The sequence below is a fragment of the Natrix helvetica genome (assembly GCF_964273705.1).
Source record: "Natrix helvetica genome assembly, chromosome: 1".
NCBI lineage: Eukaryota > Metazoa > Chordata > Lepidosauria > Squamata > Natricidae > Natrix > Natrix helvetica.
Window position 1 is genome coordinate 158,055,906 of NC_138548.1, and position 12,103 is coordinate 158,068,008.

General features: G+C 43.7%; 1 protein-coding gene across 1 annotated transcript in view; it reads right to left on the reverse strand.

Annotated features, from left to right (window-relative positions):
* Positions 1 to 1,765: 1,765 nt before the first annotated feature.
* The window catches only part of IFIH1 (interferon induced with helicase C domain 1), a 41,363-nt gene continuing 31,025 nt past the window's right edge, over positions 1,766 to 12,103 (reverse strand). The window contains exons 12-16 of the mRNA XM_081935858.1: positions 8,863 to 9,012; positions 7,871 to 8,032; positions 5,507 to 5,697; positions 2,876 to 2,969; positions 1,766 to 2,676 (exon numbers count right to left, since the gene is read on the reverse strand). Of these exons, the coding sequence (XP_081791984.1) occupies positions 2,494 to 2,676; positions 2,876 to 2,969; positions 5,507 to 5,697; positions 7,871 to 8,032; positions 8,863 to 9,012 (780 nt within the window). The 3' untranslated portion in view covers positions 1,766 to 2,493. The remainder of the gene's footprint in view (positions 2,677 to 2,875; positions 2,970 to 5,506; positions 5,698 to 7,870; positions 8,033 to 8,862; positions 9,013 to 12,103) is intronic.

Sequence of the window (12,103 nt, forward strand, 5' to 3'; positions counted from 1 at the left end):
AGGATACAAGCAACAAAGTTACAGTCCTGCAGTCATAAGTGGGAAGAGATGGGTGATAGGAATGATGAGACTAATAGTAATAGTAATGCAGTAATGTAGTGAATAGTTTGACAGTGGTGAGGGAATTATTTGTTTAGCAGAGTGATGGCGTTTGGGGAAAAACTGTTCTAGTGTCTAGTTGTCTTGGTGTGCAGTGCTGAATGGCGTCGTTTTGAGGGTAAGAGCTGAAACAATTTATTTCCAGGATGTGAGGAGTCTATAAATATTTTCATGGCCCTCCTTTTGACTCATGCAGTGTATAGGTCCTCAATGGAAGGCAGGTTGGTAGTAATTGTTTTTTCTGCAGTTCTAATTATCCTCTGAAGTTTGTGTCTGTCTTGTTGGGTTGCAGAACCAAACCAGAACCAATTCCTCTCTAGAACTGTATCAGCAGCTCCTTGGGCAGTTTGCGCTTCCTGAGTTAGTGCAGAAAGAATAGAATAGAACAGAATATACAACAGGAGAGAATGGAATAAATACTTGGCCAAATATGATTAGACACCCAAGAAATTTGTCTCTAGTGCATAAGCTCTAAATTGTTCTTCTAATTCTAAAATTAATCCCTTTTGAACACTAGAATGGCTAGTGCATGGGAATTATGCTTAAACTCCTAAATTGGAGTCCTGTTCCAACTCAATCAACCACCACCTGCATCCTGATTTTCTTACCTCCTGCTGTTGAAGAACAGTTTTATAAGCCTCTGCTTCCAGAGAGGTCTTAAAACAGAGGACTACTGTACCTCCTTTCCTTCATCATCATACTAAGCAAAGCAAGAAGTGAGAAACTCCTCCTTTGTTCTATCTCCCTCTATTGGCAAGGGGGTTTCTCAACAGTTCTGATGAGACTTGTTCATGCTCTATTTTACACACCGAGATCATAGTAGAAAGATGGAAAGATTAACGATGTCCATCAGCCTCCCTTAGCACGTTTACATGTAAGAAGCTCCAGTCTCTTCATATTTCCCACTTGTTCCTTTTACTGTTTAAATATGTTGTTCCACTTCAAATAACACTTAGATGCAAAACAAAGCACCGGCCCTTAATATCCTCATTGTTGTTGACATTTTGCCACAACAGCAGGAGCTCTTGCTCCAGAATATCATCATTGTAATGAGAAGCCTGCTTTGCTTCTGGATGACCCACCTGTAAGGTCTTTGATCTGGAACTGAAATAGGCCAAATGAGAAGGTTGAGGATTGGCGCCTTTTCAAAAGTACATTGCATTTTGTACCTCTTTTTTATTTTTTAGCTGGAGAATCTTGCAATAGCATCATGGAGAAACACCAGAAGACTCCAACTGGGACCATTAAAAAAAAGCATAGCTTTGGCAGAGGAAGATGTCAGGTTAGAAGGCATCTTCTAAAAAGAAACTTGTGTCATAAGCTTTATCAGCTGGACTGTGCAGTGCTTCAGATCCAAAAACGTGCTTCACAGCCCAAAGTGAAAGAAATGTAACATCTACCCACTAGAGAAGCAGTTGCATCTTAGATGAGCAACTGCATCTTTCCCCAGGACACAACTATCTGCAGCTGCCAGAAAAGACAATAGTTCCACCCACCCACCCAATATGTTCTGAAGCCAAAGCCTTTTTGGCCTTTGGATCCAAAGCTTTTCACAACTCTATTCATCAGTATTTGCCTGGTGAAAGGGTTAGCATTACAAAAACAAATCAATAAATAAAGGCTACACCAGAGAATAAACAGCAGAGAAAACACAGAGGCAACAATGTTTTTTTTTAATTCTTTATAAACATGGAAAATGTGGAAGCATCATAAATTTGTATCAGGATCCATAAACACGTCAAATACTTCTATTTTCAACTCACTTCTTTATAAGCATTGTTAAGAACAATGTTGCTTATTGCATTAGAATTTTATTGTAGTCATTTTAGTCATGTAAAATAGTCATCTCGGGAAAGCAAGGAAATGGCATGGAGCTAAAACAAACTACCATAAACCCCAAAAGAACAAAAGGCTCGTTTAACTATTTTTCTTTTCATTTAGCATAGAAATTGAAACTTCAGACTGCCGAATACTTAAAAGAATGACACATCTAGGTAAAATACAAATATATTGTAATATAGTCTATAGTCCAGAATATAAGAGCCTTTTGTATAAATTTGATATAAGTTTAGTAAAATAATTTTTTACCAGCATGGCTTTTTTGTCCACTGCAGAAAACCTCATTAAAGTAAAAAACAAATTCTCACGCTGAATCATTTTATATCCTGGTTAGAAATGTAGCCCAGGAACTATTTTTTTCTTTTCACACAGTGACTTAAATCTGAACTGTCTCCATTCACAAATACAGATCCCTGAATGCTAGAGAAAAAACAAAAAGCTTTTGCACAATATCTGCAGTCATTAAGACATAAGAAAAAGGTTTCTTTGAACTTGTTTTTGGAAACCTGAAGGCAGAAAAAAATTCCCATCTGTCTTTAGAGTCTTTTGGCCTTCTTAATCTTCTTCACTAGAAATATGATCTGTATAACTGAAAGCTGGAAAATCAATGGCTAGTTCTCTCCATTTTTTGTAGAGTTTCTTTGAGGTGGATTTCTTATCTTTGAAATATACCACAAAATTTTTGATTTTTAAGCAAGGAAGATCTAGACCTTTGTATACCATCATAGTTCCCCAAATCTGGAAAAAAAAAGGTGAGAAAATCATATTAGGACTATACCAATACAAGAATCTGATGTTGTTGAACTCCCATTCCCAGCCATCATCCTAATCCAAAGTGATTGGATTATGTCTTTGGGAGAAGTGGCTCAGCAATATTTAGAGTATCCAACCCAGGATTAAGCCAAAGATACCCAAATTAATCAATTCCGACACTCACCTGGCCACAATCTCTACAGATAATGTCACCATTTGTTTGATAATCTGCTTTTTTTGCTTGCAGTGTCTTATTTTCCTTTACGATATAAAGGTCTCTGAAATAAAAAATGAAACAATTTACTTTTTTTTTTAAAAAAAAAGGAAGACGTTGTGACTAGTTTTTCATATAGGCAGGAAGGAGTTTGTCTCACCAGATAAGCATCATTGACACTTCCTGTAGCTTCACCCCTATCTGCTGGATGAGTCACCAAGTCTACAGACCAGAAATCCCCACACTTCTGCAAGTGGGGTATTTAGCTTTGTTGTGAACTAGTCGGATGTAGATATAAAAGGGAGCAAGTTCACTCATCAGATGTAGGTATAAAAGAGCGCTATGAAAAAGAAATGAACTGGCTGAGGGGGGCAATGATGTTCAATACTGGCTACATTTCCTAAATCAAAGCACTGGATTCAGAGGTGGATTCTGGCCGTCATTACTGCCAGTTTGCTCATGAGCGCGCTTTGCACGCACATGCACAATTCAATGGAAATTGTTCTGCACATGCGCAAAACTCCCCCCAAAAAAGATGGTGTCAGCGACTGGGGAACCGGTTTGGTGGCGTGGCCAGCTTGGGTTGCTGCTGGTTCTGCAACCCAGGCTGGCATGCCACTACCGGTTTGGCTGAATTGGGCCGAACCGGTAGGAACAGAGGTGGGTTCCTACCAGTTCGGCCGAGTAGGTAGTAACTCGGCTGGCCACCCCCCCCCGGAACCGGTTCTATCGGCGGCACCATAGACACCGCCATTTTGTTTTTTGCTTCTGTGTGTGTGCAGAAGCAAATTTTTTACTACTGCGCACAGCAATAACAGAAGCTGGAAACCACCCCTGGGTAGGAACCCACCTCTAACTGGATTACAACACAAGCCCGCATTTATAGTTCTTGTGTTTGGAATATCTGCTGCTACCAATCTGTCATTGGTATCTCTTCCTACTCAAAGCAGACAGGATGACTAGTAGATCAAAGAGGCTTCATATTCTTGTTTCACAAATTAACAATCGATCACATGAGCAGCTCTGGCAGCAACTGAGGTTTGCTTGTTTTCAGTTAAGCCATTGGTATACAGTAACTCTACCAAGGGATTTACCCGTAGACACCATTCTTGGTTTTCCCTGCTTTGATGGAGGGATCCCCTGCCCTCTTACTTCTTTATTGGCTGGACTCCTTAACAGCAGATGTTGTTCCGGTCTGTCAGATAAAGGGTGGCCTTTTAGTATATTGGGTACATTGCCAAATCATGAAGCCAAATCAAACTAGAGGGGTAACTTCAGAGCAAAGTTACAGCTTTCATTTTTTTTGGCATGAATGAGAGATTTGCTAGAAAAAGAACTCTAAGCAGGGCAATCAGTGGATTAGCAATTAGTGCAACCACTGCATTGATTCAATCAATGGAACCAGCGGAACAGCTTGCCTTCAAAATTTATGGGTGTTCCATTCCTGGAGACTTTTAAGAAGAGACTGGACAGTCATTTATCTGAAATGGTATACAGTCTCCTGCTTGAGCAGAGGTTTGGACTAGAACAGCGGTCCCTAAACTTTCTGGCTCCACAGATTAGCAGCAGGGAGAGATGGTTTCATGCATGCAACCTAGCTCCTCACATGTGCAAATGTAGCTTCACGTGGTTGCCTGATTCTTGCACAGCCCGATTGCCAACAGACTGTGGACTGGCAATGGTCCATAGCCCAGGGGTTAGGGACCTCTGGACTAGAACAGGGGCCCCCAACCTTTTGGACCTAAGGGACCACTAAATTCTTAATTTTAAATCCCGCGGACCACTAATATGATCTGCCTAATGACTGGCTGGCTGGGCCTGGCTGGCTGGGTCATGTGACTGGGTGGGCATGGTCAACTTGATGTCACTCACCGGCCTCTACTTGCCCCTCCCCTCCCAGCCACTCCTCACCTGCCCACCTGGGTTCCTTAGGGCCCCAACCGGAAGCAGTTGTTGGAGCTAAGAAGCCACCGCGAGAAAGAGTTGGTAAAACAACTGGCTCAGTTCAAATTGGATCTGACCGAGAAGGAGGCTCAACAGAAGCACCTCACTGAGGACTATAAGCATAAGCTTTCTAAGCCGAGGGAAGATCTGCAAGAGTGCAAAGCCAGGTACCTGTGCCTGGAGGCTCAGCGTGCTGAGATGGTTAGCCAGTTCCAGGCCATGATGCCGTCTCACTGGAAAAAGGACCTCTGGCTCTTTGCCACCAGCGGCACTTCCCTCCAGCCTTTGCCCAAAGCAGCACACCAGGAGGCTGAAGCAGACCCTAAGTCGGAATTTCTGCCCCCCTCCAACCCACACAAGACCCAGAAGAGGGAGACTCTCTGCAGCAACACAAGCTCATTGCATGTATCCGGCCCAAGGACCTTAGTTTGAGGACTCCTGATTTAGTGGAATATAAAAAATGCAAATAATTTTTCTGTGGACCACCAAAGTTTTCTCATGGACCACCAGTATCCATGGAACACTAGTTGGTGACCGTTGGACTAGAAGGCCTCCATGGTTCCTTCCAACTCTGATGTCCTATGTTCTGTGGTCAATCAGAACAAGACCCCCTTGAGGGAAACACAAACAGATACACACACACAGAGGTGGACTTACGCAAATTCCTTTTTAACATTGACATGATGCATATTTAAAATAACTTGAATGTCCGTTCCTGAGCATTTTGGATTGTTGCAGTTTTTGCAGTGGAACGTGATCAGGGAGGGGTTCTCCTTGTATTGTTTAAACTGTTCTTTCTTTGCCTTAATTTTCATCTCCATGCAGCTTTGCAGCTGAAGCTCTTTGATCTAGTAAAGGAATGAATGGAATCAGGAAATAATTCCCAACTAAAATTTCATATCATCCAAGAAAATTCATGTTGGATTATTTTAAATTTGGAATAATTAAAAAAAACCTTTCCTTTTCATGCCTTAAAGTAATTGCCTGAATACTGAATGTCTTTATTACATTACAATTATCGATCATCCTTGGGTTGGGAAAAAAGGGAAAAAATTAGATGCAGGAAACTATAGGTCTATCAGCCTGACCTCAATACCAGGAAAGATTCTGGAAAAAATAATCAAGCAACAAATTTGTGAACACCTAGAAGCCAACAAAGTAATAGCCAAAAGCCAACATGGATTTGTCAAAAACAGATCATGCCAGACTAATCTTATTGCATTCTTTGATAATGTGACAAAATTAGTGGACCAGAGGAATGTCGTCAATATAGTTTACTTGGACTTCAGTAAGGCTTTTGATAAGGTAGACCATAACCTACTACTAGATAAAGTAGAAGAATGTGGGTTAGACAGCATCACCACCAGATGGATTTGTAACTGGCTGACCAAACGCACTCAACGTGTGGTCCTCAATGGAACTGCATCTTCATGGAGGGAAGTATGCAGTGGAGTACCCCAAGGCTCTGTTTTAGGCCCAGTACTCTTCAACATCTTCATCAATGATTTGGATGAGGGAATACATGGGGAACTCATCAAATTTGCAGATGAGACCAAGCTGGCAGGAATAGCCAACACTCCAGAAGATAGGCTAAAGATACAGAAGGATCTTGACAAACTTGAACATTGGGCACTATCTAATAAAATGAAATTCAATGGTGAAAAGAGTAAAGTTCTACATTTAGGCAACAAAAATGGAATGCACAGGTACAGTATAGGTGGTACCTTGCTCAGTAGTAGTAACTGTGAAAGGGATCTTGGAGTCCTAGTGGACAACCATTTAAATATGAGCCAGCAGTGTGCAGCAGCTGCCAAAAAAGCCAACACAGTCCTAGGCTGCATCAACAGAGGGATAGAATCAAGATCACGTGAAGTGTTAATACCACTTTATAATGCCTTGGTAAGGCCACACTTGGAATACTGCATTCAGTTCTGGTCGCCACGATGTAAAAAAGATGTGGAGACTCTAGAAAGAGTGCAGAGAAGAGCAACAAAGATGATTAGGGGACTGGAGACTAAAACATATGAAGAACGGTTGCAGGAACTGGGTATGTTTAGCTTAAGAGAAAGAAGGACTAGGGGAGACATGATAGCAGTGTTCCAATATCTCAGGGGTTGCCACAAAGAAGAGGGAGTCAAGCTATTCTCCAAAGCACCTGAGGGTAGAACAAGAAGCAATGGATGGAAACTAATCAAGGAGAGAAGCAACTTAGAACTGAGGAGAAATTTCCTGACAGTTAGAACAATTAATCAGTGGAACAGCTTGCCTCCAGAAGTTGTGAATGCCCCAACACTGGAAGTCTTTAAGAAGATGTTGGATAGCCATTTGTCTGAAACGGTATAGAGTTTCCTGCCTAGGCAGGGGTTGGACTAGAAGACCTCCAAGGTCCCTTCCAACTCTACTATTGTATTGTATTGTATTGTATTGTATTGTATTGTATTGTATTGTTTAATGACCCTAACTGTGCCAGTAAGTGAAGCAGTGGCTAAATGGAAAATCATGTGACTGTAAGTGTGCTTTCCAGCCAAGAAGAGACAAGACTACTTAGTTTCACATCTTTGGCTTTTTATTTTTATTTTTTTGCCTCCTAACCAGTTCCTTGTCTTTTGGAATCCTCAAGTGCCTACTTACTGTCTTCTACACATGAAAAGCAATGCAATCATGCCACCGGGTGCCGTGCAAACAGTTGACAGTACTCTCTTGAAGTGTCTTTCTCTCCAGTATCTCCACTCTGTGACAGGGTGGGAGAAATCAAGTGGTTTCTCCAGGCAGTCTCTCCTTTGTGAGCATGATCACATTGCTTTTCATGTGCAGAAAAGATCTCTCTGCTTTGCAGGGGAAGGGAGGGGGTCAGAGTTAGGCAAAGGAAAGATTACTTCTGAATAAATAAGCACTTTTGGGGGAAAAAACCAAAGCTTTTCAAAAATAAGTAATAGCAAGCAAAAAAAAAAAGGAAAAAAGAAGAAGAAGAGAGAGGTATTTTCAGAACCAAAGTGGTCACACCCATGGTGTGGGCCTTACCTTTTGCAAATACTTTTCATGTGGCATCTTTTGGACACGCTTAATTGCTAGATGCATCATTTTCTCACGACACATATTAACATTTTCACGTTCAGCAGCTCCCGATGCACCTGAAGCTACAAGCACATAGGTGCTTTCCTCAGCTCGAGCTCTTCCCCGAGCCTGGAAGAAACAAGAAAATAAAATAAAATACTAGGAACTTACATGTAGGAGGTAGGTTGTGTTCCCCTCCTTTCCTGGAAGCGTTAAAGAGCTTTGCTGGAATATGAATCTCGATTTCAATATTTATTTGTCATGTGCTTTTAGAAACTAGCAACTCGTCAAAACAACAGAAAATGTCTTCCAGTAGTTGGCACATAGGATCTTAATTAATTACATTTATTTACTGTTGCTAATAAAATTTGAGGAGCAGCCTGGCGATGAAGACTGTCACCTCCCGCACAGAAGGTTGAGAGTTCAATCCTAGGGTGCTAAGAGAAAATATCTACTGTGAGCTCTGTGTGGCGTCAGGAAGGGAATCCCGCCAGTAAACGCTCAGTTCCATCCACTTGCCTTGACTCTATCCCAACCATACAGGGTTGTTAAAAAGGGAGGGTTTTTTTTTACTGTTGCCAATACAATTTAAAATCTATTTTAGAATTGTTTTAAACAGCAGTTGAAATATGGGGTAGAAGGAGAATTCAGATAAAATGGAAGGAGAGAGTTGCCTCTTTCTCCTGTGCCATACCAATGTCTCTCCCTCAACTTATTTGTCCCAGTTACAAAAAGATAGAGGTGCACATATATTCATGGGATGCACAGCAGAAGCCCAAATGTATTATATTTGAGCACTTGAGATAAACAATCTGCCTTATTGATAGAATGACATTTTACATGTTTTTATGCTGCAGTGGAGAGCCATTGCAGTGTTGTGGTTAAAGCAGAAGATGGTAGTCTGATTATCTGATAAACTTACAGGTGAAAACGCACTAATGGGATGACTGGAACATTACCTGCATCATTGCTATTTCATTGGTAACCAGACCATAGCGGATAACAATGTTGCACTGTGGGATATCCAGGCCTTCCTCTGCTACGGTAGTAGCAATTAGTAGGTTGATTTTGCCAGTACGGAACTTTTGAATGATATCTTTTTGTTCGTTCTGTAAAAACATATTGTTGTTACATTCATAAAGCAGCACGACGAGCATCTCTTACAACTTGAGTTAAGTCATGAAGCATTTGTTCTCAAATGTTACAAACTATGTTTTGAATTAAAGCAAGAACAAAGCCATATTTTAAAAAAGAAAACTCATATATAAAGCTGCCACAGGTTTCTACCGTAAGCAGGAAGAAGAAATTCCTAGCATTGATGATGTTATCTAGCTGGGTCAGTGACATGTGGTGAGGTTTATGGCTGGTGAGGCACTGACACAGTGGTGGGTTTCAAATATTTTTAGACTCGTGGACTTAAACTCCCAGAATTCCACAGCCAGGCATGCTCAGTTCTGATTTAAAACGACAGCATTTGTTTCTCTCTCCTTTCCTCCCCCTCTCTCAAACACACATACAAATTGGATTGGACTATCTTTCCTACCCCCTTCCCTCTCTCACTCACTCTCAAGCAAACACACACACACACAAAAGTTGGATTGGATTTCTTTTCCAGTGGCTTGAAAGCAGCTCCTCTGCCATTCCCCCCATTCTCCTGCTGCCTTCCCCAAACACCTCCACCATTGCAAATGCAGCTTGCTGTCTGGGTGGGAAATGCCTGGAATGCAATAAATCCCCCCCACTCACCTCCTGCTGATAGGCTGGGGTGAGAGGAGAGGCAGAGAAGCCGGAGGGGGGCCAATCCGAGCCTTCCTAAAGAAAGAGACTGGGGGAAAGTGTGTGCGCTACAGCATAGCTCTTTGCCTGGCTTCCGTGGATGACTCTGCTTAACTGTTAAAAAAAGCCTCTAAAAAAGCGCCCTCTACTATGAGGCAGGAGAACTGCGTGCCTCACCTACGTCAGGAATTTTTAGGCTTTTAACCCTTGCTTAACTCTGCTCGAGTGATCATAAAACACCTGGGAGGAGTTTGACTCTGTTGCCGCCGAGGATATGGACAGGCTACGCGGGCGACTGCGGGCCACCACATGTTTATTGGACCCGTGTCCCTCCTGGCTTGTACTGGCAGCCTGGGAGGTTACACAAGGCTGGCTCCTGGGACTAGTGAACGCTTCGTTGGGTGAGGGGTCCTTGCCGGCCGCCTTGAAAGAGGCGGTGGTGAGGCCCTTACTCAAGAAGCCTTCTCTGGACCCAGTAGAGTTAGCCAATTATCGTCCTGTCTCCAACCTTCCCTTTTTAGCGAAGGTTGTTGAGAGTGTGGTGGCGCAGCAGTTCCCTCGACACCTGGAGGAAATTACTTATCTAGACCCGCGCCAGTCCGGTTTCCGACCCGGCCACAGCAAGGAGACGGCTTTGGTCGCGTTGGTGGATGATCTCTGGAGGGCGAAGGATGGGGGTTGTTCCTCCATCCTAGTCCTGTTAGATCTCTCAGCGGCTTTCGATACCATCGACCATGGTATCCTATTGCGTCGACTGGAGGGGATGGGGGTGAGGGGCACCGTTTTGCGGTGGTTCTCCTCCTTCCTCTCCGGTCGGACGCAATGTGTGTTGGCGGGGGAGCAGAGGTCAACCCTGAGGCCGCTCACGTGTGGAGTGCCACAGGGGTCGGTCCTCTCACCTCTCCTGTTCAACACATACATGAAACCGCTGGGCGAGATCATTCGAAGATTCGGGGTTGAGTGCCATCTGTATGCAGATGACACTCAGTTGTACATCTCTACCCCGAACCACCCCAACGAAGCCGTCGAGGTGATGTCCCGGTGTCTGGAAGCCGTGCAGGTCTGGATGGGTGACAACAGACTCAAGCTCAACCCTTCCAAGACGGAGTGGCTGTGCCTGCCGGCACCCCGCTTTAGCCAATGTGTTCCATCTCTGGCCATCGGGGGGGAACAACTGCCCCCGGTGGATAGGGCACGCAATTTGGGCGTCCTCCTAGATTCCCGGCTGTCGCTAGATGATCATGTGACGGCCGTGGCTAGGGGGGCATTCCACCAGGTTCGCCTGGTGCGCCAATTGCGCCCCTTACTAGAGCGGGACGCCCTTCGCACAGTCACTCATGCCCTGGTGACTTCCCGTCTTGATTACTGCAACACTCTCTACATGGGGCTCCCCTTGAGATGCACCCGAAGGCTCCAGCTGGTTCAGAATGCAGCCGCGCGGGTTATTATGGGGAGTACTAGGTACTCCCATGTAACACCTTTCCTGCGTGAGCTGCACTGGCTGCCTGTGGCTTTTCGGGTGCGTTTCAAGGTGTTGATTGTCATCTTCAAAGCGCTCCATGGCTCGGGACCTAGTTACCTGCGGGATCGCATTCTACCCCATACATCCCTGCGACCAATCCGCTCTCACAGAGAGGGTCTCCTCCGGGTACCTTCCGCTAAGCAGTGCGGGCGGGCGGTGCCTAGGAATAGGGCCTTCTCTGTGATGGGTCCAACCCTCTGGAACGACCTCCCCCCCGATATTAGAACCACCTCGGATCTCCGCTCCTTCCGCAAGAAACTCAAGACCCACCTGTTTCGACTAGCCGGCCTGGCCTAATTGTAATTGTAATTGTATTTACAGGGAACATCTATTACTAACCTTCCTGGATGGCTTTCTAAATTTTAAATTGGGGTTTTAAACTGGTTTTAGAATTGTTTTTAATTATTTAAATTGGTTTTGGGTTTTATACACAGACGGTATGTGTGCGTTGTTTTGTCTGATGTCTTATGTTATGTTTTGTTGTTTTGAACATGAACGGTCTGTACACCGCCCCGAGTCCCTACGGGGAGAGGGGGCGGTCTATAAATTTAATAAACCTTAAACCTTAAACCTTAAACCTAAAGTCAGACTACAGGAGGCATGCAGTTCTCCTGCCTCATAGTAGAGGGCACTTTTTTAGAGGCTTTTTTTAACAGTTAAGCAGACTCATCCATGGTGAGGCAGCAACTAGCTCAGCTTTTTCCTTTTACATTTTTTTTTCTTTTCATGATGAGAACAGTGAGGCTGTGCCTCACTTTCCTCACCTGACTGCACATCACTGAGCTGGGTAATGAAACATCTGCAAGAAAACCAGCAAGCACAGAGAGCAGCAAGGGCTCCACGGAATAAATTCAGTTCATTCAGAGGTGCTATTCCCAAAATATCCAGGTTACCTAACTAAA